The sequence below is a fragment of the Hypanus sabinus genome, chromosome 5 (genome assembly GCF_030144855.1).
Source record: "Hypanus sabinus isolate sHypSab1 chromosome 5, sHypSab1.hap1, whole genome shotgun sequence".
NCBI lineage: Eukaryota > Metazoa > Chordata > Chondrichthyes > Myliobatiformes > Dasyatidae > Hypanus > Hypanus sabinus.
This window is the reverse complement of record NC_082710.1, coordinates 181610334-181637036: the sequence shown is the minus strand read 5'-3', so window position 1 is coordinate 181637036 and position 26703 is coordinate 181610334. Positions and strand designations below refer to the sequence as shown.

The following is a 26703-nucleotide window of genomic DNA, read 5'->3' as shown; positions in this document are numbered from 1 at the left end:
GGGCATGGTCTCAGAATGAGAAAGTGCTGACTGAAGACTTAATAAAGGAATATTTTTGGTTTTCATAGCATTGTCAGTCTTTGCAATTTCTTGCCACATAGAGCTGTGGTGGCAGAGTCCTTGGGGATATTTAAGGGTGAGGCATATAAAATTCTAACCAGTAAGGAAATCAGATATATTTTCATAAAAAGAGATAAATATTAACTTTATTTGTCAGACATACATTGAAACATAAAGTAAAATCTGTCTTCTGTATCAAATCAAATCAGCGAGGGAAGTGTATGGTAGCCTACAAGAGCAGCAACATAACATAGCCACAAGAAATCAAAAGATATGGGAAAAGGGCATGGATCTGGACTTGATGAATGTTGGATCAACATAATCATTTTGATTTTAGAAGGGGACTCCGAGGGTTAACAACTGTTTCTGGACCTTTTACTTATGTCTGGTGTTTTATTTGAGTTATGAGAGGCCTGGTGGAGTAAATGGCACAGAGATCAGTAGGCAAAACCAGGACCTGAAGTTAATCAGGTTTAGAAGAGAGTAGAAATAGAATTATTTAGCATGCCCTGATGAAGGGTCAGCTGTTAATTCCTCTCCTTAGATGCTCCCTGACCTGCCTGTTGAGTTCCTCCAGCATTTTGTGCTTGTTGCTCAGGATTTCCACTATCTGTAGAATTTATTGTGTTTATTCAATAAATTATGGGGCCTGAAACTCACTGCCCTAAAGAGTAGGGAAGATAAAGACACTCCCCAGATCCTGAATGAGTTTAGAACCTACAAGGTTAGGGCTCAGGTGTGGAGATTACTGTGAATACAAGCAACACACACAAAATGCTGGAGAAACTCAGCAGGCTGGGCAGCCTCCATGGAGAGGAATAAACAGTGGACGTTTCTGGACAAGACATTTCAGCAGATCTGGAAGTTCATATCGGCTTGTCTTGTACTGATGGGCTGTGAATTTCCTTCTGCACTGTGAATTTCTATGACTCTCAACTCAATGGCGATTGATTCCGGGAAAAAAAATCCAGCGTATTTCAAAAGAGACTCCTGAAGGAAACCCGAAGTCTGGTCGAAGTACAGTATTGCCGAGGATGCCTTCCGCCCGCCCCATAACCTGTTTGACCCACTACCGTCAGGAACATCCGGACTAGGAATGACAGACGAGGTAACAGTCTGTCCATCAGGCTGTGAGACTAATGAATACCCTATCACTACCGAGATCTCATCACTAGGACAGTGAGCTGTTTCCCTGTGCTGCGCACCACTTGTATTTTCAAATATATCTATTAACGTATTACGTTAATATTTTGTTTTATGTGAGGGAGGATCTCATAGAAGCATTACAAATGTTAAAAGGCCTGAACAGTCATTGGGTGTATTAAGGCAGGGATAGATAGGCCAGGATAGATTAGCCAGGGCAACAAAGGGTACGGGGTGAAGACAGGGGAGTGGGGATGACTGGAAGAATTGGATCAGTCCACGATTGAATGGTGGAGCAGACTTGATGGGCCAAATGGCCTACTTCTGTTCCTATATCTTATGCTCGTATCTTATGTTCTGTTTGTAGGAGACAGTGGTTCGCAAAAACATTCTTCCGTTTGGGTGAACTTGAACTTGAAGGGGTTAATCCCGACATGTCAAACTGCGCCCTCTGTCGCTTGATTGATTGTAGGTAATCGTTATCCATGGAGGCAAATGGATAAAACTCCCTATCAAGCGGCCACGTCTCGCAGTGATTCCGCTCTTTAGCTCTTCAAAGCGCCCTCTCACCCAACCCAGGTTAAGACCCACCCTCCCACTCCTTCCCCGAACACCATTTTATTCCTCTCTCGCCGCGGAATTGTTTTTTTTAAAGAAGGTCCCACAGTTTATTTTCCAAGGGACAACATCTGGATCACCTCTTGCGGCATCGCTCTCCATTCTCCCGCAAGATGTCGACAGAAAAACAAGGTATGTGATTTGGCATCTCTCCTCCGTGTGCGAACACATCTCAGGGTTAGTTATCAGTCAGTGTTCTGCTTTCTGTGATCTAGTGGAGATATCGCGGCTGTTTACTCCACTGCAGCAGACTGTCACCGTGCTGCCTTTTAACGGGCTGCGTGGTGCCGGTCAAGTGCACCGGGATGAACAGCGCTAAATCAAAGCGTATTTCCGCAGACTGCAATATTCTCTCCAACAGTCTGTGCCGAGCTTCAGCGAGGGGGTTGGGGCGGTTGCGGGGAATATCTTTTGGCGCCCCGATTTCAAAGATGGCATATGGATTCTGTAATTGCAACATTCGTCTGGCATGGAGGAATTGACAGTGCACGGGATTTCTTCGTGATGCTATCCCGATGACCATTTTACCGTTTGTTGTTCGTGACTGTTGTGGTGCGGGGTTGAAGCTCGAAACTGACAGAGGGTGGGAGCCGCACACTCGTTTTAGGGTCTTAGTTTCTGATTATAGCAATGTTAGGAATTCTAATCGCCTCGGCGTGACTAAATGTGCATCCTAGCGTGTAAGGGATTATCGTGGAGTGAAATTACATTGAAAGCAAAAGTCCATATTATTCGTCAGCAATATTTCATCTCCCGGAGTTCCTGCAATCCTCAGTTTGCTCGTTGTGAGCATTGCCTTTATGTCCCCTGATTTCTGAAGCCGAGCTTTCCTTCTCCCCTACCCCTCTCTTTCGCTCCCTTTCCCTCGTCTCTCTCTCTATCCACTATTCGTTATTTATGTGTGTATGAATCAATTAATCTATCTATTTATTTGTCTATCTTTCAGCCTATCTACCCTTCGAAGTCTTTTCTCTCTATCTATCTGTCTGGCTGTCTTTCAATCTATTCATCTGTCTGTCTGTCTCGATTCATCCTTTTGCCCTCTTAGTCTCTATCTGTCCCTATTCATCTGCTCTATCTGTCTATCTATCTCGCTATCTATCTGTATATCTATCTATCTATCTATCTATCTATCTATCTATCTATCTATCTATCTATCTATCTATCTATCTATCTATCTATCTATCTATCTATCTGAGAATTACTGGTGATGGGACTTGTACAGATAACGGGGGAGGGGCAGGGGTCTAATGTGGAATTACTGGTGACGGGAGTTGTACAGATAACGGGGGGGGTGGGGGGTAAAATGTGGATTTGCTGGTGACGGGAGTTGTACGGACAATGGGGGGGGGTAAAATGTGGATTTGCTGGTGACGGGAGTTGTACGGACAATGGGGGGGGGGTAAAATGTGGATTTACTGGTGACGGGAGTTGTACAAACAACGGGGGGGGTGGGGATAAAATGTGGATTTGCTGGTGACGGGAGTTGTACGGACAATGGGGGGGGGGGTAAAATGTGGATTTGCTGGTGACGGGAGTTGTACAAACAACGGGGGACGGACTAATGTGATCGGAAACTGCTGGAGGGAAAATAGTGAAGATCACAGAGGCCGCCCTACATTTACAGTATCGTCGAAGAGAACCGCACCTACACTGCCTAATTTTGACTCTGTGATAACAATCGAGTTTTATGCTCATAGTCTGTAAGGCCCAGGGGAGTCATTTGTCACAGGGCAGCCAACCTTTGAACTTCTCTTGGGTATCACAGTAGTCTATGCTGGCTTGGTCAATGCTTGCCCCCTCCAATGGTGGTAGAGTTAGTTTGTGGTGAGGTAAATGCTCAGAGATGGTCTTGTTGGAGATTGATTCAAATTCATTTATTCATCACATTTTCGTGGAAACATGGAGTGAAATGTGTCATTTGCCTTAACAACCAACACAACCCAAGGATGTGCTAGGGGCTGTCTACAAGTGCCACCATATACTCCAGTGCCAGCCCAACGTGGCAACAGAACCACACATGCAGCAACAACACCAACAAAACTGCAGTAAAACAAATCCCCTTCCCACCTTGCCACCCACCCACTCACTCACTCACTCACTCACTCACTCACTCACTCACTCACATACACACAGACAGGCCTCTGACCCCAGAGCGAACTGCCTCTGGGCCTCTGGCCCCAGGACCAACTACCTCTGGGCTTTCAACCCAGGACAATCTGCCTTTGGGCCTCAACCTCCAGGATAATTTGCCTCTGGGCCCCCAAGCCCAGGATGATCATTGTATGGCAGGTTTTTAGCATAAACAATTGTCTCAGGTCATCCCCTAGCTGACTGGTATCTAGATCATTCCATCTGCAGACATAAGTAACCTATTGCATATTGAAATGTCTCGATAGAGTGGACAAGGAGACAATGTCCATGGGGGAGTCCAGGACTAGAAGGCAAAGCCTCAGAATAGAAGGAAGTCAACTTTAGAACAGAGATGAGGAGGAATTTCTTTAGCCAGAATGTGGTGAATCTGTGGAATTCATTGCCATGGACAGCCATGGAGGCCGTCATTGTGTATATTCAAACTGGAAGTTGGTAGATTCTTGATTAGTCAGGGCATGAACGGTTACGGGGAGAAGGTTCAGAGGGGTAATAAATCAACCATGATGGAATGGCAGAGTACACTTGATGGGCCGAACAGCCTAATTCTGCTCCTATGTCTTATGGACGTGGGCTACTCTGATCACAAATGCAACTGAGCATTGTGCAATCATCCTCCATTCATTTTGGAAGCAGCCATGTTCATCAGAAATTCTGATGAGTCAGAAACTTTATGAATGGATAAATGGTGAACTACCATTGCTGTGTTGGCTGCAGAATCAGAAAACACTGAGGGGTGGGGGGGGGGGTTAGAGGGGAGATTTTCAGCACCGGCGACATTTTGCTTCTCCAGTCAGATTCTCAATCATGGTGGAGCCTCTGTTCAGAAGTGGCTGTGTTCACAGGCCATGGCTCTTCCACACTGGGTTTGCAATGCACAGCACAACAAAGCCGTCTCAAAGTCAGGTTTACTGTCATGTGTGCAAGTGCAGTAATGCACAGGCGCAATGAAAAGCTTACTTGAAGCAGCATCAGATAAGTGGCATTCACACAAAACACAACATAAATTATAGATAAGTTTTACAAGAAAGAACTCAAGTAGAATCAGAACAAAAAATCCATTTTGGTGCAAAGTCAAAATGGTGATAGTGTTGTCAAAACATGGTGATTAGAGTTCAAGAACCAAATGGTTGAAGGGAAGTCACTGTTCCTGAACCTGGCAGACTGGGTTTCAGGCTTCAGTACCTCCTGGCCGATGATAACTGCAAGAAGATGGCATGGCCCATGGATGGTTGGGATCTGTGATGATGGCTGCCCTTAACATGATTCAACGTTCAAAGTTCTTTGATTATGAAGTTCCCATTTGCTGCCTGCGCTGGATTCTGGAGTTTGAGTTAGTGTGGTGAGGAAGATAGTTACAACAGGCTATCAATCGAGCTCAAGACTGTAGAATGGAGAAATTTATCTGTTGTTCTGAGGCACCCTCACCGACACCAGCAGTTTTCTCCCTTTGCCAGTTACTAATCAATTGCAGAATCAATAATTGTTTTGTTGCAGATTCTGCAGTTACTGTGACCTGGATTGTGAAGATATACAGTCATGTGATATGGATTCTGGAAATCCACTCTTAGGAGAGATTAGACACTAGAGTTCCACAAGGTGAGACGGGGGTTCAAGGCCTAGTTCTCAGCGACTGGAGAGTCCAGAGATCATAGCTGAGGATCGGGGCCAAAGGGTCAGATCGATCCTCGGGTCCATTGGCTGGAGCCTCCAGATCTGTGAACCTCGGCAAGTCACTAGGGCAGTCAAAGGCACGTCCACATCCAAATGCAGGTCCGCTGGAGGTCAGAGAATATGGACTGTCTTGGATTAGAGGACTGTGTATGGCCGGCCGGCAGATTGCTTTTCTTTAAGTGGGGGCTTTGTTTTGCTTTTGTTTTATTGCTTGTTGTGTTCTGTATTGCTCTGTCGGGCAATGTGGGCATGCTGTGTTGGCACTAGATTGTGTGCCGACACTTGAGGTCTGCCCCCAGCACAACCGTGGGTGAGTTGTTAATGCAAATGACACATTTCACTGTGTGTTTCGATGTGGATGTGAGAACTAAACTTGAATCTCTCCATTGAGACCTGGATTAGATTTTTCCCGGTTCTGGAGCATTAACTGGAGCTTGCCAAATTTTGGAAACCTGAATGTTACGGGCCATGTTCAACAGTGCTGCAGGCTCAGTGAATATCCTGCCAAGTTCCAGCATGTGATACTGTGATTCCCATTCTGGAACACCACAGTATCAGTGTGCAGAAGGCTGAGCAAATTGCATTTGATTTCAGACCTGTTGTCAGAGTGTGGTAGGTTTGAGACACCGAAGCCTCTTCCTTAATGGTTTACTAGTCACTTAAAATCATTCAGAATGTATCTAAAATGTGGTATGCTTGTGGTTTATTTATGAGCAATATTACTGCAGGTCTTGTTGACAGATGTTAACTGGATGTAAACCAAAATATTCATAAGTGCAGTGATAATTGTGCTAGGTTCTTCTGCATATTCCTCCCCCCATTAGAAGTTAATTGGCTGCTGAGATTCATCAGGTTGGCACTGAGGAATTATTTAGTTCTAATTGGCCAGGAAGCAAGGCTATCAAAGTGCAGCGGGATCTGGGCCAGCAGACAAAAAAGGGCTGAAAAATGGCAAATGGAACTTGATGCAGACAAGCCTGAGGTGCTGCATTTTGAGAGGACAAACCGGGGCAGAACTTACACAATGAATGGTAGGGCACTGAGGAGTGTGGCAGAATAGAGGGATTTGGGATTACAGTTCCAGAATTCCTCAGAAGTGGCATCACAGGTAGGCAGGAACAAGATGAGAGCTTTTGGCCCATTGGCTTTATAGATCATACAACACTCACCCATATACTTATCCAGACTTCTCCAAATTGTTGTAACACAATCCACATTGCCAATTCTACTGGCAACCCATTCCACACTCACACCACCATCCTGTCCGGTTCCCCTTAAACATTTCACTTTTCAACCTTATCATATGACCGCTAGTTCTAGCCTTGCCCAACCTCAGTGGCAAAAACCTGCATTTACCCTAACTCTACTCCTCATAATTTTGTATACCTCCATCAAATCTTCCCTCATTCTCCTACTCTCCAGGGAATAAAGTAATGACCTATACAACTTTTCCCTATAACACGGGTTCTCAAGTCCCAGCAGCAGTATTGCAAATAGGAACAAAGCCATATTTCAAGGCTCACAATTGTATTTAAATCTGTAACCTTCTGACTCAGAGGTAGAAGACCAAGGTTCATAGAACATTACAGCTAAGAAAAGGGTCCATGTCTAGGCCTATCCTTCTGATCATGTAACCAGTGCCGTTTGCCTGTCTATTTTCAAGTGCCAGTTTAAACGACTCTTACATGTAGGTGATTGTATTTGATTCCACCACCTCCTCTGGCGATGCTCCAGATATCAAGCAGCCTCTGTTATGAAGGGTCTTGGCCCAAAATGTCAACTGTCTATTTCCCTAATATTGAGTACATTTACACAGAGCATTGCACAGGAAAGCAGCATCCATCATCAGAAAACCCCCTCCGGGGATTCCCCTTGTAAACTGAAGAAGAGAAGTCGTGCTCTCTTCTCACTGCTGTGTCAAGAAGATGGTATAAGAGCCTCAGGATTCATACCAACAGGTTCAGAAACAGTTATTACCCCTCAGCGATCAGGCTCCTGAACCAGAGGGGATAACTTCGCTCAACTTCACTCGTCCATCGCTGAACCGTTCCCACACTTTCAAGAACACGTCATTTCATGTTCTCGTATTTATTGCTTATTTATTTTTTATTCCTTTTTCTCCTTTTTGTATTTGCACAATTTATTGTCTTTTGCACCTAGGTTATCCACCCTGTTGGTGCTATTGATTCCATTATGATTATTGGATTTATTTAGTATGCCTGCAAGAAAATGAATCTCAGGATTGTATACAGTGATATATATGTACTTTGATAACAAATTTACTTTGAACTTTGAGCATAGACGCTGCTTTCACCTGTTAAGTCCCTCCAGCAGTTTGTTCAAGATTTGCGACATCTGCGGAATCTCTTGTGTTCACTCCTGTGTAAAAATTATTTTCACTCAAACCTTCTGCTTCTCACCTTAAACCGATGCCTTCCTGATCAACTTATTCAACTGATCTACTCAATTAAATTTCTTCCACCCAGATAACACCGTGATGAGTCTCCTCTGTACTTGGAAGTGCAAACATCCTCTTCCTGCAGTGTACAGCCCACACAAAATTCCTCAGTGAGGCGGCATCGTTTATTTATTTAGAGATACAGCGCAGAGTAGGCCATTCTGGCCCTTCAAGCTGCACTGCCCTGCAACCCTCGACAAACCTGACTTAACCGGAACCTAATCAGGTCAATTTACAATGACCAATGAACCTAACTGGTACATCTTTGGAGTGTAGAAGGAAACTGGAGCACTGGTGGAACTCAGCAGGTCAGGCAGCATCTATGGAGGGGAATAAATAATTCTTCAGGCTGCAACCTTTCATCAGGACTGGAAAGAAAGAGGCCAGAAGCAAGAATAAGAAGGTGGGCAGAGGAAAAGGCATACGAGTCGGCAGGTGATCAAACAATTGTAAAACTTGCTCTTCCACCTCCCACCTCCCGTCCTGATAAACGGACTCGGCCAAAAACTTCGGCTGTTTATTCCGCTCCGTAGATGCAGCCTGCTCAAGATTTCCAGCAGAATCTAAGGGATTTATGACTTTCTGCACTGTGGCAACCATAGCTGCACACAATACTTCAAGTGCAGTCAAACTAGGTCTTTGAAAAGTTGCAACATAACATCCTGACTCTAATATTCTGTGCTTGACCGATGAAAGCAAGTATGCCATATGCCTTCAGCACTACTATCTGTGTTGCCACATTCAGGGAACCATGGACTTAAGCACTATGGTACCTATATTCATCAACATTCTTGAGTGCCCTACGATTTACTGTGCATCACCATGCGCTTGTTGGGACTAAATTCCATTGGCTACTTATTGGTCCACTTGGACTGGGAATAATATTAGAATATAGAACATAGAACATTACAGCGTAGTACAGCCCTTCTGCCCATAATGCTGTGCCAACACTTTAATCTACCCTAAGATCAATCTAACATTTCTCTCCCATATAGCCCTCCATTCTTCTATCATCCTTGTGCCTACCTAAGAGTCTCTTAAATATCCCTATTGTATCTTCCTCTCCCACCACCCTGCCACACCCTTCCTTTAATGAGGTAACCAGAACCGACCCAGTAACCCAAGTGTGGTCTAACATGGGTTTTATAGAGATGCAACATTAATTCAATCCAACAGCTAATTCAATCCTACAGCCATAAGTCAACTCAATCGCCCGTCACCACGCTTTTCACAGAAGCATCAGTACGGTAATGATGGGGCAGTTTGGCAGAAAAAGCCTGGTCTAGCACTGGGTACCTTCCACCCAAAGGCACCCAAACAGTCCTTCTTGGCCAAGACACCACATACCTTCTTAATCACCCTATCAACTTGTGTGGCAAATCTGAGTGATCTATGGGTATGAACCTCAAGATCCCTTTCTTCCTCCATATGGCTAAAAATGCTGCCATTAACTTTGTATCCTGTTGTCAAATTCACAGTGATTCCACAGTGAACCACCTTATACTTCTCTGGATTGGACTCTATGTTGTACTCTGACCCATTCTCACCTTTACAGATCAAGAGGGGGCTTTTGGGGCCTGAGGGTTTTGTTTTTCCTTTATCAAGCTGGGGTTAGAGGGGGAGTTGATGTCTACTCCTATGGTCTTAGTTACAGCTATATAAGACCTTGGCCAGATCCCAGTTGGAGTACTGGTTGTGGATTGGAGGGCGTACCTTATGGGAATCGGTTGAGTGAACTTAGCCTTTTCTTCTTGGAGCAACAGAAGATGAGAGGTGACCTGATAGGGGTTTATAAGATTTTGAGGGGCATTGATTGTGTTGATAGTCAGAGGCATTTTCCCAGGGCTAAAATGGCTAACACAAGGAGTCATAGTTTTAAGATGCTTGGAAGTAGGTACCAAGGGGTAAATTTTTCACACAGGGAAAGGTGGGTGTGTGGAATGCACTGCTGGCAGTGGTGGATACAACAGGGTCTTTTAAGAGCCTTTTAGATACGTACATGGAGCTTAGAAAAATAGAGGACTATGCAGTAGGGAAATTCTAGGCAGCTTCTAGACTGCATTAAAAGGTCAGCACAACATTGTGGGCTGAAGGGCCTGTAATGCACTGCAGATTTCTATGTTCTGTATTTAACGGCTCTCTGGAAAAGACAGATATCAGAGTTGTATTGTACATGCATACTTTGACAATAAAATGATGCTCTGAACAAGGAGCTGTGTTATGTGCCTTGACCAAATCCATAAGTCAACTCAATCGCCCGTCGCCGTGCTTTTCACAGAAGCATCCGTACGGTAATGATGGGGCAGTTTGGCAGAAGCCTGGTCTATCTCTGGGTACCTTCCGCCCAAAGACACCCAAACAGTCCTTCTTGGCGAGGAGGTACTTTAGGTGCGAGTCCATTGGGGGTCACCTCTCCTACTGGTGCTCCTGGTGCGGTTTCCTCTACATTTGTGTGGCCTGTGCAGATTGGGAGGGGCTGCTTCATCGAGCACCTTCGCTCCGTCTGCCACAAAAGGTGGGATCTCCCGGTGGTCACCCATTTCAATTCAACTTCCAGTTCCTATTCTGACTTGTTGTTAGGTGGCCTGCTCTACTGCCAGAATAAGGCCAAACTCAGGATGTGGAAGCAACACCTCATATTCCGTTTGGGTAGCTGCCAACCTGATGACATGAACAGTGACTTGTCCAGCTTCTGGTGTTTCCTCACTCCTCGCCCTTCTCTCTTTTTCAATTCCCCACTGTGGTTCCTCTCTCATCTCCTTTTCTACTCTTCACCTGCCGATCTCCTTCTCTGGTGCCCCTCCTTCTTCTCTTTCTTCCATGGTCCACTCTCCTCACCTATTTGATTCCTCCTTCTGCTAATCCCCTCTGAGCTCCTTACTTCATACCCCCTTCCCGACCCACACACCTCCCCTCTCAATTGGTCTTGAATAGTCAGCTTGTACGCCTTACCCTCTCCCCATCTTCTTATTCTAGCTTCTGCCCCCTTACTTCCCAGCCCTGATGAAGGGTCTCATCCTAGAACATCAACTGTTTATTCCTCTCTGTAGATGCTGCCCAGCCTGCTGAGTTCCTCCAGCATTTTGTGTGTGTATGTGTGTGTTGCTCCAAGTGACTATTTCTGAATATAAGTAAATGTATCTTGCCTGTGGTTTAAAATAATAATTTAAGATGTAGTCAGAGTGCAGTTCAAAGCAAATAGAAAGTATACAGAAGGGGTTTATTCGAATATGGGATCACCTCCCAGCACTTTAGCAATGGAAATGGAGTCTTATGCTGATACAAACTGTGTGTCGCACACCTCACACTTTACCAGTCATGTGTGAATCTGCTTTTCTGGGAATAGATCCAGGGATGTGTATTCCTCGACAATATGCTTCATTTGTGCCTCTGTTGCTCGTGATCAAACTCCACAGATCACGTTTGTTTGTCCTGTGAGCCACGTTCCCCGGTCTATACTTTTCACAGACTGAGTTTCTCAGAGTGGAAGCTGTGGTCAAACCCACAGAGTATGGCAGGCAGCATCTGTGGGGCGGGCTGGGCTCCAAGGGTAGTCATAGCCGAAGGGTGGTGGTGGGCACTGCTAGACAAATGCTCTTCATGGCGTGTGTTTCAAACAGCCTCTGACAGCCAGGTCCAACTCCTGGCCTTCACGTGTGGCATAGTTCTCATGCCCGGTGGAGCTGTTCTCACTGACAGGAGGAGGGGCAAATGTGGGCCACTGGCGCCTTAAAACCAGTTGCTCTGGGCAGATGGGGCTCGTTAACCATGGAGGGTAGCTCATCTAGGAGAGGGAAACTCCGATTTCAAACCTCTGCTGCCTTGCGGCCATACCCGCTCACGGGAAAGGCGTTGGGAGTAAACCTCGAGGAAAAATCCGGAGTCGGAGTCCCGAAGGTGGCTGACTGCTGTACCCAGCACCGGCACGGAAACCCCTGCGAAGCTGCTGGCTCCAAACCGTATCGAGTTCCATCGTTCCTTTGGACCGGTCATCAGCTTGGAGAGTGGGTCTCACCATGCAGTGGGAAACATTGACTCTTTATTCCTCTGAATGGACCTTCTGGGTTCCTTCAGCAACTGGTCTGTGTTGCTTTGGATTTTCAGCATCTGCAAAACCTCATGCAAATGGACTTTTATCCTGCCACATCCATATATTCTCTTTGATAGTCTGCACCACATTATGGCCATGTCTTTCTAAGCATTACGTGTATAAGTTTAGGTTGTGAGGAGGTGCTTGTGCAGTATGAACACTGATGCTGAGCTGAACTGGTGAGCAGCCTTTCTCTGTACACGTTGCTAAAGAGTTCCAGCATCTGTAGAACATCTTGCGTTTGTGCCGTGGAATACACTCCCACTTTCTGTGCAGAGAGATGTCAGATGCATTTGCACTGAGACATTCAAAGTTCAAAGTAAGTTCCTTATCAATGAGCGTATATGTTGTCATATCCTGCCCTGGGATTCATTTTCTTGCAGGCATTTACAGGAAAAAAATAAAGAAATAGAATAAAAATCCATACATAAATAAGAGATGCTGGATGCAGATGCTGGAAATCCGAGCAACACACACAAAATTGCTGGAGTGACGCAGCAGACCAGGCAGCATCTATGGAAAAGAGTATTGTAAAGAAAGACTATGTCTTGAACCGAAGGGGGTAACAACCAATGGAGTCAATGATTCTTCATCTCATTCAACATTCATGTACATTTATTATCAAAGAATGTACAAATTATACAAACTTGAAATTTGTTTGCTCACAGGTAGCCACAAAGAAAGAAATCTGAAAGAACCCAATTAAAGAAAGAAAATAAAAATAAAAGTAAAAGATCAACAGTCAATGCACAAAAGAAAAAAAACACAAATTATGCAAACAACTGAAGTGAGCAACAGCATTCTGAACTGAAATAGAGTCCCCAGATCAGAACCCCCGAGAAGGCCCAAAGCCTTGCTTATCAGTTCTCAATATTCATTACTTATACATTTATTAGTATTATTATTACTTCTTTAATTTTGTACTTGGACAGTTTGTTGTCTTATTCACACTGGTTGAATGCTCAAGTTGGTGCAGTCCTTCATTGATTCAGTTATCATTATTATCCTATAGATTTATTGAGTATGGCCACCAGAAAATGTATCTCAGGGTTGTATATGGTGACGTGTAAGTACTTTGATAATAAATTTATTTTGAACTTTGAACATTGACTGACCAAGAGCAAACAACAACAACTAATGTGCAAAAGAAGACAAATTGTGCAAATAATGAAAAAGAAACAAAAATAAAGTTGTAAAAGAGATCGGAGTTGTGGTCAGTGAAAAGCGGTTCAGGAACCTGATGGTTCTATAGTATTAACTCTCCTCAAGTCTTATCTTATCTTCTTAAGATCTAGTGTTTTATAGATTGGGGATATCCCTGCTGGCAGAATGGGCTATAGGCTAGAGATGGAGTGATGGGGAAAGGGGAAGTTTGCAGTCTGAGGTCTGGAGACATGGAGTTTAGGAGACAGAGGGTGAGAAATCAGAGGTGTAAGTTGGAGGGATGAAAATTGGCAGATTTTGACGGGAAAGTACACTCATTGGAGGATTGGGAATGGAAGACTGGAGTAGGAGGGAAAGGATATGGAATGATGGAGACACAGCAGATGGAGGGATGCATTTGTAGGGAGATTGGAAATAGCACAGAAGCACTGCAGGTGAAGAGATGGAAACATTGCAGGGCACAAGAGAGAGGATAAGGGATAATGGGAAATTGTGGATGGAAGAATTGAAGTAGACAAATGGAAAGAAGCTGATGGAGAGATGAAGATTTTGGGGGACTGTAGAAGGGAGAAAAATGAGTGGGGGAGAGGGGGACTTGTTGAAACTACCAAACATTAAAAGGCCTAGCTAGAATAGACACAGAGAGGGTTTTTCCAAAAAATGGGAGAGTCTAGGATCAGAGGACACAACCTGAGAATATAATGATGTCCATTTAGAACAGATACGAAGAGGAGTATCTTAACCCAGGGGTGGTGAGTTTGTGGATTTAATTTCCACAGACAGCTGCAGAAACCAAGTTATTGGGTATTTAAAATGAAGGTGATTGCTTCTTGATTAGCAAGGATGTCAGAAGTTACAGTAGAAGGCAGGAGAATGGGGTTGAGAAGGAAAATAAATTAGCCATAATGGAATGGGGGATCAGAAGGGCTAAATGGTCTAATTCTGCTCCTATGTCTTATGGACTGATGGTTTTCATGTTTGGAGATGCTGGAGATGGGGATCTATATACAAGGAATGGAGTAATGAGGACAATGGCAAACAGAGATGGGAACGGAGTCATGTTAACATTGTAGATGAAGGGATGGTGATGCCAGAGAGAGGATGAGAGGAACGCAGGAGCAGGATGGTTGAAGGCACTGGGGGATTAAATTGTGGGGCAGAGATCCTAAAGGTGGAGGAAGAAGGATTGAGAGGGGGAATAGATGCAACTGAAATGGGGAGGGGTGAGCAATGAATAGGTGTGAAGAAGAATATGAGAAGGAAGTAAGTTGGTTGTAATTCGATGATAAGAGTGGTCATTGTGGTTGGGGATATTATCAACACATCTAATTGGCTATTGCTAATTCTCTTTACATTTGTCCTTTGCTCTTGAAATCTTTCATAGCCCCAAGCAATTGTCCACCTCAGCATGGAGAAGAGATCTAAACTACAAAGGTTTAGATATATCAACGTCACCTCAGGATAGGATCAGCATAATGCGTGACCTTCTGTTTTCCATTATATTTTGCAGGCAATATTTATATAATCTAGTTAGGAAGCTTGGATATCTCAACGTCTGAGCCATAATAAGTTTAGGCTTCATAAGTATAAACCAGCTTCAACTCCAATTACAACTTTAATGAACCTGATCGTTCTATATTCTATTTAAAATTAAATTACTGTAATTAGTGATATTTATATTTTTATCATTTTAATTTTTTCTGAAATAGGTTGTGCTTGCTTAGTGAAATGACTCTGTTGATATTCCCTGGTGTCCTGTGATCCTTGACCTATTGGGCTTCCAAAGAATGACCAGCGAGCCTTAAAAATCAGAAACAGAATCAGACTCAGGTTTAATATCACTGGCATATGTCATGAAATATGTTGTTCTTGTGGCAGCAGTACATTGCAACACTTAATAATAAAAACCTGTAAATTATGCATATATAAATCAAATTAAATTGGGGCCTTCCATTTCTCAGGGTTGGCCATGGATGTTACATCCCAGTTCTCTATGTGATATGCAAGCTAGAGCAGGATGATGTGGAGAACGAATTCTTGCCCGTCTAGCAGGCCCTCCCTCTTCATGAAGTTCATGAATCCAAAGGAATGGCAGAGACTGATACAGTTTGGCACCAACGGTGTCACAGGAGCTGACAGTAGCACTGAACTCAATGTCAGACTGTCTTAGAGACTCCAGCTTCAGGTTTTTCCTTGGGGTTTACTCCCGAAGCCCTCCCCATGAGTGGGTATAGCTGCAAGGCAGCAGAGGTTTGAAATCAAAGTTTTCCTTCTCCTCAGTGAGCTGCTAACCACCTCTGATGAGCCTCATTGGCTGAAGCAACAGGTTTAAGGCTACCAGTAATCCACTTTTGCCCCTTCTGTTAGTAGAAGTGGTTCCACAAGACCTAGTGGTTGAGCAACACATGAAGGCCTTGAGCTAGACTTGGTTGCCCGAGGGGATTTGTTACTCATGCCATCGGGAGCATTTAATAGGTAGTGGGAGCTTATCTCCACTATTTCTCCAGCTTCAACAACCTTTCATTGAATGGATTTAGTAAGTCCTACAAAAAGAGAGCAAAAGTAAATAATGAAGCAGTGTGTACATGGGTTCATTGTCCATTCAGAAATCTGAAGGTGGAGGGGAAGGAGTTGTTCCAAACACTGTGTGTGTGTGTGTGTGTGTGTGTGTCTTTACACTCCCAGACCTCCTTCTTGACAGTAACAATTGAGAAGAAGGCATGTCCTGGGTGATGGGAGACCTGAATAGCAGATGCCACCTTTACCTTTTGAAGGTGTCCAGGATGCTGGGGAGGCCAGTGCCCATGATGGAGCTGGTTGAGTTTGTAAGTTTCTGCAACCTTTTCTGATCCTGTGCAGTGGCCCTTCCATTCCAGATGTTGATGCAACCAGTTGGAACGCTATCCACTGTACATCTGAAGACATTTGTGAGAGTCTTTCCTAGTCTCCTCAAACTCCTAATGAAATCTTATGTATGTTGAGCACTGGATAGATCTGTAGAGATTTTGAGACCCAGGAACTTGAAACTGCTCATCCTTTCTATTGCCAATCCCTTGATGAGGACTGGTGTGCGTTTCCTCAACCTCCTCTTCCTGAAGTTCACAGTCTGAAGTGGAGTGCAAGGATGTTGTTGCTAGACCACTCAACCAGATGATCTACCCCACTCCTGTTTGCCTCTTCATCACCAACAATGGTTGTGTCATTGGCAAATTTACAGGTAGCTTTTGAGCTGTGCAGTTTTGCGTCTCGAGAGAGTGGAGCATTGGGCTGAGCACACATCCTTGTGGTGTGCCAGTGTTGATAGTCAGAGAGGAGGAGATATTACTTAAGATCTGCACTGACTGTTGCCTCCCGATGAGGAAGTCAAGGATCCAGTTGCAGAGGGAGGTACAGAGGCCAAGGCTTTGGAGATTGTAGATTTGAACTGAGGGTATGAAACACAAAGGACTTCGATATTTCATGGCCTTGAGATCCTAAAAGGTTTTATGGTAACATGAAGTATTTATAACAATGGTAAATCAAACAAAGGAAGTTCTCAAAAACTATCAAAATACTTATGATCAGAGGGATTGTTTGATTATGTGGATTGAAAGGGGAATGATAAGGGATAATAAGGAATCTGTTTCCCTCCACTCTTTCACAAGGGTGGGGAGGTGAGCGACCTTGATCTAGCTGGCTGAATTATATTAGTACGTGTGACAATTATAACCATTACTAATTAGCATTCTGCAAATTATGCTCTAAAATACCAGAATCTCTGATCCCAGAGCTGTGTAATATTTCACCACATAGCTAGCATGCTTCATTTTTTAAATATATATTCCCTGCCAAAATGGATGATTTTGCATTTTCACACTATATTCTATTTGTCAGATCTTTGCCCAATATTTAGTTTTCCTCTATTCCTCTGTAGCCTCCTTATGTCCTTTTCACCACTCACTTTCTGAACTGTTTCTGTGTCACCAGCAAATTTAGCAACTACTGACGCTTTCATCCAGGTCATTTATATAAACCGTCTCAAGCTGAGGCCCCAACACCAGTCCCCACGACACACCACTTCTTCCATCTCGCCAACTAAAAAAAAGACCCACTTACGCCTACTCTCTGCTTCCTGTTATCGGGCAATCTGCTGTCTGTGCCAAATGTTCCTTTCAACATCATGAGCTTTTACTTAGCATAATCAAAAAAACTTCAAATTTTAAAGTAAATTTATTATCAAAGTATCTATTTATCACCATATACTACCCTGAGGTTCGTTCTCTTGCAGGCATTCACAGTAGAACACAGAAATCCAATCGAATCAATGAGAAAACTACATACAGCCTGACAAGCATAATAACCTTTAACATGGCATATTTAAAATGCAAGCAGCTTATTCCGCAGAGCGCAGGGGAGATAAGAATTAGAGGTCATAGGCTACGGGTGATAGGTGAAATGTTTAAGGGGATCCTGAGGGAGGTGAGAATGAGGAACGAGCAGCTGGTGGACGTGAATTCATTCGAAGCACTTCAGAGAACACATGGATAAGCTCATGAATGGGACGGGTATGGCAGGCTCTGCTCCAGGTGCTTGCCAATGGGTCTTTGTAGAAAAACAGTTTGATAGGGTTTAGATGGGTGAAGGACCATTTCTGTGCGGTGTTCAATGGCACTCTGGGTCAAAGCCATCTGCAATACCAAATACTTTTTCCATTTTATCAATTTTAGTTTAACGAAGTCCAAAAAGTTCATCACCATTATTATGTGCCATGTCGTTTGACATCGGTGACCATGGGCTTTCCGTGACCACATTGTTCTGTGCAAATATTTCTACAAAAGTAGTTTGTCATTGCCTTCTACTGGGCACTGTCTTTACAAGACGGGTGACCCCAGGCATTATCAGTACTCTTCAGAGATTGTCTGCCTGGCGTCAGTGGTCACATAACCAGATCTTGTGATATGTAACATATGATGTGCTCCCATGGCTTCATGTTTCCACGATCGGGTGCTACACCTTACTCAAGGGTGACTTGCAGACTGGTGAAGTGAAGTGGCACCTTACACCTCCTTTGGTAGAGCACTCCAATAAGTTAATCAAATCTGATTTTCCTTTTTTCAAAAACATGATGCTTGATTACTTTGAGTTTATTCTAAGTGCTAATCTAATCTTCAGTCTTTCATCTGTTGCAATGCTTTTAATAATAGCTTTTAACTATTTCCCCATCATTGATATTAAGCTAACTGGGCTATAGTTTCCCTTCTAAAAGGGAATGGGAAGTACACGAACACTCCGTACCCCAGGCTCGGGCTGCAAACCAACCTACTTTTCTGACCCTTGGTGTTCTGAGACCAAACCCCAGAATCAGGCACACAGGTGATGCACAGTTCAGGCTGCCTGCTGCGTCTGTCTCCCCCCTCGCGCCCCCATATATATACAACACACACACACACACACACACACACACACACACACACACACACACACACACACACACACACACACACACACACACACACACACACACACACACACACACACACACACACACACTACTGTGGGCTTCCGGATCACGCTCTGAGGGAATAAGTGAGGCAGCTTCTGAGGACTTGGGCACCGGATAATCAGAATCCGGTTTATTATCACTGACAGATGTCAGGAAAAGTGTTGTTTTGCAGCAGCAGTATATTGCAATAAATAAAGAACCTACAAGTTACACCGAGAAATGTAGAAAATAAGTAAGTGGTACCAAAAAAAGAGCAAAAATAATGAGAAGAAGGTATGTTTTGGATGGTGAGGGCTCTTCCTGATGGATTATCAGCATTTTACTGTGCGCTTTTGGTAGCCTGTTCCAGCATGAACCTAATGTTTGACTGAAGTCTGCAGGGAATCTGGTGATTCACCCATCGCCTTCATGCTTGTTGGATGCTCATAAGAACTCCATGGGATGTGGAGTGGTAAGGTAACATAGCAGTTAGCACAAGCACTTTACAGTGCGAGTAATCACTGATCAGGGTTCCAATCGCCACTGCCTGTGAAGAGTTAGTACGTTCCTTCTTGACCTCGTGGGTATTCAGCTCTCAATGTTTCAATCTATATTTGCCACATATAAAGCTAATCTAAAGTTCTAAGTAAACTTATAATCGCTGTCACCATAGAACAGTCTGAGATTTATTTTCTTGCAGGCATTCTCAGTAAATCCAAGAAACAATGAAGGACCGCACATTAAGAAACAGCAAAGAGGAATCCATGGCCAACACTAGGGGGCGTAGTTTTAAGATGCTTGGAGGAATGCATTGGAGGATGTTGGACTTTGATTCTTTCACACACAGAATGGTGGGTGCGTGGAATGCGCTGCCCGGTAGAGGCAGATACATTAGGGGCATTTAAGGGACCTTTAGATAGGCAGATGGATGATAAAATGGAGGGCTATGTGGAGGAAAGGGTTAGATTGATCTTAGAGTTAATACAGCATTGTGGGCCGAAGAGCTTGTACTATGCTGTGTTCTATGTTCTCACTAGAGGACATAGATTCAGGATGAATGAGCAGAAATTTACTAGGAACCCGAGGGGCACTATTTTCACCCTGACTGTGGTCAGTGAGTGGAACATTTGAGGCAGGTACATTAATGGCATTTAAAGGGTGCTTGGACACGTATGTGCATAAGACAGGTTTAGAGAGACATGGTCAAGCGTAGGCAAATGGGACTAGCTTGGTCAGTATAACGAGGAGCCACAGTCATATAACAAAGGGTTGTGATATCTGAGTTAAGTAATTTACGCGGAGAGAGGTGGGTATGTGGAACGCCCTGCCAGTGATGGTGGTGGTACAGGCAGATATATTAGGGGCATTTAAGAGACTCTTAGAGAGACACATGGATGATAGAAGAATGAAGGGTTATGAAGGAGAAAAGGGTTAGATTGATCTTAGAGTGGTTTAAAAGGCTGGCACAACATCGAGGGCCGAATGGCCTGTACTGCGTTGTTTGTACGAATTCGGGTAGCAAGCTTCTGCTCAATCGTAATCACCAGGTCAGTGCTGTGACCACGTTGATCATTCATGCTGCAGAAGATTTGGCTCTACTCTGTTCTATTTATTCTCCTTGTATAATTTTGTGTATGTGCGTTTATTTCATATTTTTCTTGTGAATGTGCTCATGTGAGGCTGTGTGCCTGTGATGTTGCTGCAATACGTTGTTCTTCAGTGCATATTATTCATGTTTGCATTTGTCATGTCCCTGAGCGCATGATAATAAACTCGGCTTTTAACTTCCGATTTTCAATTTTTGAGAGAGAGAGAAAAGGAGAGAAGGGACGAGAGAAAGATAGGGAGAGTGAGTTAAAAAGCACATCAGCTGTAATCCTCTTTTTTCTGGTTGCTTCACTTCTGTAACAAAACTGCATCTCGATTCTTCAAAATGTTTAACTGGGTAGCACAGAGGGTGGGAATTAATTACACCCTTCAACTCGAGGATGTAAATTATATTGCCAACGCACGAGACAGCAGCAGGCAGCTAGCAGAGGTCGCTCTCTGACGAAGCAGCTGCCGATTGTCACAATATGTGACAAATTTGTGCCAGTTTCCCTGTGGCAGACGTGTACTGAGCTGTAATGGCCACAGCTGTACCGAGACGCTGAGGGGGAGAGGAAAAGGCGGGGGCACAGCGAACTTGGCCACAGCAGCAGCAGCTTTGTCGTTTCTACTGAGGGAAGACGGACCAACTGACCCAACAGATCATCTTTGAGAGAATAGCACATCTCCCCTTGCACGGTGCTGTATGGAGATGCACTGTGGCCATTTTACTAGATACCTCCTGTACCTTGTACAGGAGTACTAGATACACTGAGTGAACCTTGTACACTGAGTGGTCTCTGAGTGCGTACTCCTTATCTTCATCTGCTGTAGCCCGTCCACTTCAATGTTTTGTGTATTCAGAGATGCTCTGCTGCACACCACTGTTGTAAAGTGTGGCTATTTGAGTTCCTGTCCTCTTCCTGTCAGCTTGCACCAGTCTGGCCATTCTCCTCTGACCTCTCTCATAAACATTTTCATCCACACAGAACTACCATTCTTTCAACTTTGTTTGTGTGTTTCACACCATTTATGTAAACTTTAAGAATTGTTGTGCATGAAAATCTTGGGAGTTCAGAAGTTTCTGAGATACCCTGTCTGGCACCAACACTGTCAGTCACTTAGATCACATTTCTTCCCCATTCTGATGCTTGGTCTGAACACCAACTGAACCTCTGCATGCTTTTATGCACTGAGTTGCTGTCCCCTGATTGGCTGACTTGATCTTTGTACCCAATAAGATGGCCACTGTGTGTCTGTGACGTCAGAACGGAGTGGCTGCTGTTGGTTTCACAGTGGGCCGAAGGTTGAAAGAGGCGATAGAGGTGCTCCAAGATCGGGATTGGTTTATGGAACATAGATGGAGAGAGGTTGTCCTCATTAGTGGAAATGTCCATTAGGGGACATCACACAGATATGACGTGATGGGCAAACAGTACAGGGAAAAAGATGTGATTTTGGCCTTTGGTGTACAGAGTTGTGCCAACCTTTTAACTTACTCTGTTAAAATCTAACCCCTGATGTTGTATTGACCATTTAATCCATCGTAAAGTCTGACCCTTCCCTCCTGCGTAGGCCTCCATTTTTCTATTATCCGTGTGCCAATTTTAGAGTTCCTTAAGTGCCCCTAATGTATCTGCCCCTGGCAGCACATTCCACACATCCTCTGTCTCAATAACTACCTCTGACATTCCTCCAATTACCTTAAACTCATAGCCCCTCATATTAGCCATTTCTGTCCCAGGAAAAAGTCTTTGGCTATGCACTCTGATCTATGCCTCTTATCATCCTGTACACTTCACATCCTCCTTCACTCCAAAGAGAAAAACTCTAACTTTTCCCCATAAGACATTCTCTCTGCTCCAGGCAGCATTCTGATAAATCTCCTCTGCACCCTCTTTAAAACTACTACATCCTTCCTGTAATGAGGCTACTGGAACTGAACACAATATTGTGGTCTAACCAGGGTTTCAGAGAGCTGCATCATTATCTCACAGCTCTTAAGCTCAATCTAACGAAGGCCAACACAACATCTGCCTTCTTAACCACCTAATGAACTTGCACAGCAAGTCTGAGTGATCCTGCACCATCCTCCCCTTGCACTCGTTCCCCTTCATTGCCACTCACCCTACCCCTCACTCATTACACTCAGGTTAGCATCGACATCTACTCCGTGTTGATCTGCTATGGGTAGCCTCACAGCATAAAATTAGCCCTGTCCCAGGCCTGCACTCAGTCTGTAGGGGTGACTGTGATCTTTTTATTGCTTACCGCTTCGATACTCAGTCCCACCTCTATTCTGACCGGTCTGTCTGCACCACCAATATGAGGCCTTACATTCTACCCAGGCACTTCGCAACCTTCTGGAAGGAACATTGAATTTTCTAGCTTCAGGTAAACTCTGGTCAAAGTCAAATTCAAATTTATTGCCATGTGCTCCAGTGTAGTAGTGTACTGATAAACTACTTACAGCAGCATCACAGACGTGCAGCATCAGATGAACAGTAAGATCACAGGAAAATCAGCTGCCCCTCTATGGAGTCTATCTACCCTTCTCGTTGCTTCAATAAATCAGCCAGCGTCATCAAAGACCCCCCCCCCTCCCCACGCATCCTCTATTCTCCACTCTCTTCATCGGACAGAAGATACAAAAATCTGAAAGCACGTACCACGAGGCTGAAGGATAGTTTCTACCCCACCTGATGTCAGACTCTTGAAAGGGTCTCTTATAAGATAAGATGGACTCTTAACCTCATAATCTCCATGGTTACGATGTTACACTTTATCATTTACCTGCACTGCATCCTAACCATCTATCTGTCTATTGGACATTTTGTGCCTATGCTATTTAAATAAAGTACTTGAATAAACGTGACCCACTCTCCTCCCCTACCAGATGCCTTCTTCTTCAGCTCTTTACTTCTTCCACCTATCACCTCCCAGCTTCTTACATCATCTCAACTATCCACCCACTTCCTCTTTACCTGGTCTCACCTATCACCTGCCAGCCTGTACTCATTCCCATCCCCCACCTCCTTATCCTGGCTTCTACCCCCTTCCTTTCTGGTCCCGATGAAGGGTCACGGCCCAATAGATACAAAGGGGATGTCAGCAGTAAGTTTTTTACGCAGAGTGGTGAGTGTGTGGAATGGGCTGCCGGTGACTATGGTGGAGATGGATACGATAGGGTCTTTTAAGAGACTCCTGGACAGGTACATGGAGCTTGAAGAATGGAGGGCTGTGAGTAACCCTAGGTAATTTCTAAGGTAAAGACATGTTCGGCACAGCATTGTGGGCCGAACGGCCTGTAATGCTGTAGGTTTTCTATGTTTCTAATATTTCAACTGTTTATTCCTATCCATAGACGCCCTCTGACCTGCTGAATTCCTCCAGCATAACCCTCGTGTGTGTTGCTCACAATTTCCAGCATCTGCAGAATCTCTTGTGTTTAGGAATTTGCATCTCTGCTTTGCCTTTGGCGATGTTTCAGAGCGCGTTAAAGTTAATGAAACACAGCCACTGTTTTGATGAGATGGCCCATTTGCACACGCTGAGCTCCCATGCTGTCTTAATGGCCTGTTTTAATGATGCCCGTTGAGGACACCAGGGGAAATATCTCCCAACTCATCTACAGGCCGTGCCAGCGAGGCTAAGTCTCAGATCAGAAGTTTCTCCTCATTTCCATCTTTGATTGGTAGCCCCCTAAATTGAATCTGTGCACCTGTGTTCCAGATTTCCTCAGCAGCTGGAACGGTCTCTCACCATTTATTCTCCCATCTTCCTCACAATCACAGGCACAAGAGATTCTGCAGATGCTGGAAATCCAGAGCAACACACGCAAAATGCTGGGGGAGCTCAGCAGGCTGTAACTATAGTGGGGGATAAACGGTTGATGTTTTAGGCCAAGACCAAGGACTGTGAAGAAAGAAGACAGAGGCAAGAACAAAGGGGAAGGAGGAAGAGTTATGAGTGAGTTCAGATGGGGGGGTAAGATAAGTGGGTGGGGAGAGTTGTATGAAAGTGAATAATGTGAAAAGCCAGGAATTGATAGGTAAGACCAGGTGTGGGGAAGGTGGGTGGGAGAGGGAGGGGGTATGAAGTAAGGAGCTGTGACGTGATAGGTGGACGAGGCAAAGACTGAAGAAAAAGGAGTCTGATAGGAGGGGATAGTGGACCATGGAATAAAAGGAAGGAGGAGGCAAAACCAGAGGGAGGTAATGAGCAGGTCATGAGGGTAGAGGAATGCAAGAGAAAGTGGTTGCAGCACAACCTAATATTGAAACGCCAGTGTGATTGAATAGAAAATCATACAAAAATTAATGGATATGGCACTCCATCAAAGGTAAAGCCCATCCCACCACTGATCGCACCTACAAATAATACTGTCGCACGAAAGCAGCATACATTATCAGGGGCCCCTCCACCCAGGTCATGCACTCTTCTCGTTGTCACCATCAGGAAGAAGGTACAGGAGCCTCAGAACCCACATCACCAGGTTCAGGAACAGTGATCACCCCTCTTGAACCACAGGGTTAACTTCAGTCAACTTCACTTGCCCCCACCACTGACCTGTTCCCAAAACCTATGGACTCAGTTTCAAGGACTCTTCATCTCATGTTATCAATACTTATTGCTTATTCATTTATTTACTTATCCCTCTATTTATTTATTTATCTATCTATCTGTCCATCCCTCTATCTATCCTTTTATTATTTCTTTTTATGTTGCTATGGTTTGTTGTCTTTTCCACTCTGGTTGAACAGCCAAGTTGGTGTGGTCTTTCACTGAGTCTATTTTGTTAAATTGTATTTACTATGAATGCCTGCAAACAAGTGAATATCAGGTTGTATATGGCGACAACTATGCACTTTAATGAGAAATTTACATTGAACTTTGAACTTGAATTTGAGAAGTGTTGTGGGTGCTACAGGAATGATGGACAACAAAGTGGGTGGACTGTCCTGGGGCTGGAGGCCTGTCTATGTGTGTGGATGAGTGGGTGAGTGGGAGCGAGAAATGGGGCTCGATTTGCTGCTGTTGTTTTTCTTACATTTGTTTGGGGAGAAAAGTAGCATGGTTGGTGCCAGAATGTGCAGAGACGTTTGTGGGCTGCCCTCAGCACATCCATAGGCTGTACTGGATGATAATGTAAATGTACACTCAGTGGCCACTGTATTAGGTACACCTGTACGTTGATACAAATATCTAATCAGCCAGTCATGTAGCACCAACTCAGTGCATAGGGTCACGCTGACATGGTGTTGTTATTCAGACTAAACATCAGAATGGGGAAGAAATGTGATCTAAGTGACCTTGACCATGGAATGATTGTCTGTGCCAGATGGGTGTAGTTTGAGTACCTCAGGAACTGCTGATCTCCTGCAATTTTCACACACGACAGCCAAAGAGTTTACAGAGAATGGTGCAGGAAGCAAAATAAAATATATCCAGCGAGTGGCAGCTCTGTGGCAAAAACACCTTGTTAATGAGAGAGGTCACAGAAGAATGGCCAGACGGGTTGTAGCTGATGAGAAGGCAACTGTAACTGAAATAACCAGGCCTGTCGGTCTGAGCTCGGTGCGTGGAAAGATGATGGAGTTGATTGTTAAGCATGTGCTTTCAGGGGTCATACAATAAAATAGGTCGAATTGATGACCTACTTGAAACCTATTGAATGTAGAAAGGCTTCGACAGAGTGGATGCAAGGAGAATGTTTCCTATGATGGGCGTGTCTAGGACCAAAGGACAGCCTCAGAGTAGAGGGGTGTCCTTTTAGAACAGAGATGAGGAGGAATTTCTTTAGCCAGAGAGTGGTGAATCTGTGGAATTTGTTACCACAGATGAATGTGGAGGCCAAGTCATTGTGTATGTTTAAGGCAGAGGCTAATAGATTCTTGGTTGGTCAGGGCATGAAGGGATATGGGGAGAAGGCAGGAGAATGGGGCTGAGAGGAAAATTGGATCAACCATGATGAAATAGTGGAGCAGACTCGATGGGCTGAATGGCTAATTCTGCTCCTATATCTGATGGTCTAACGGCCTAACCACAAGTTAAAAGAGTGGTATGGAGAAGACAACACATCAAACTTTGAAGTGGATGGGCTACAGCAGCAGAAAACCATGAACATGCACTCAGTGGCCAATTTATTAGTACAGGAGGTAGTGAAAGAAATGGCCTTTGAGTGTATGTTTTGATGTACATGTGATAAATAAATAAATCTGAATGTGAAATGAAAGCAGAGGATGGTGATTAGCAGAAGTTAGTGAAGCTGCTGTGTATACAGGGATTTACATCTTC

General features: G+C 44.3%; 1 protein-coding gene across 1 annotated transcript in view; it reads left to right on the top strand.

Annotated features, from left to right (window-relative positions):
• Positions 1 to 1815: 1815 nt before the first annotated feature.
• The window catches only part of LOC132393846 (proline-rich transmembrane protein 1-like), an 87928-nt gene continuing 63040 nt past the window's right edge, over positions 1816 to 26703 (top strand). The window contains exon 1 of the mRNA XM_059969237.1: positions 1816 to 1953. Within this exon, the coding sequence (XP_059825220.1) occupies positions 1935 to 1953 (19 nt within the window). The 5' untranslated portion in view covers positions 1816 to 1934. The remainder of the gene's footprint in view (positions 1954 to 26703) is intronic.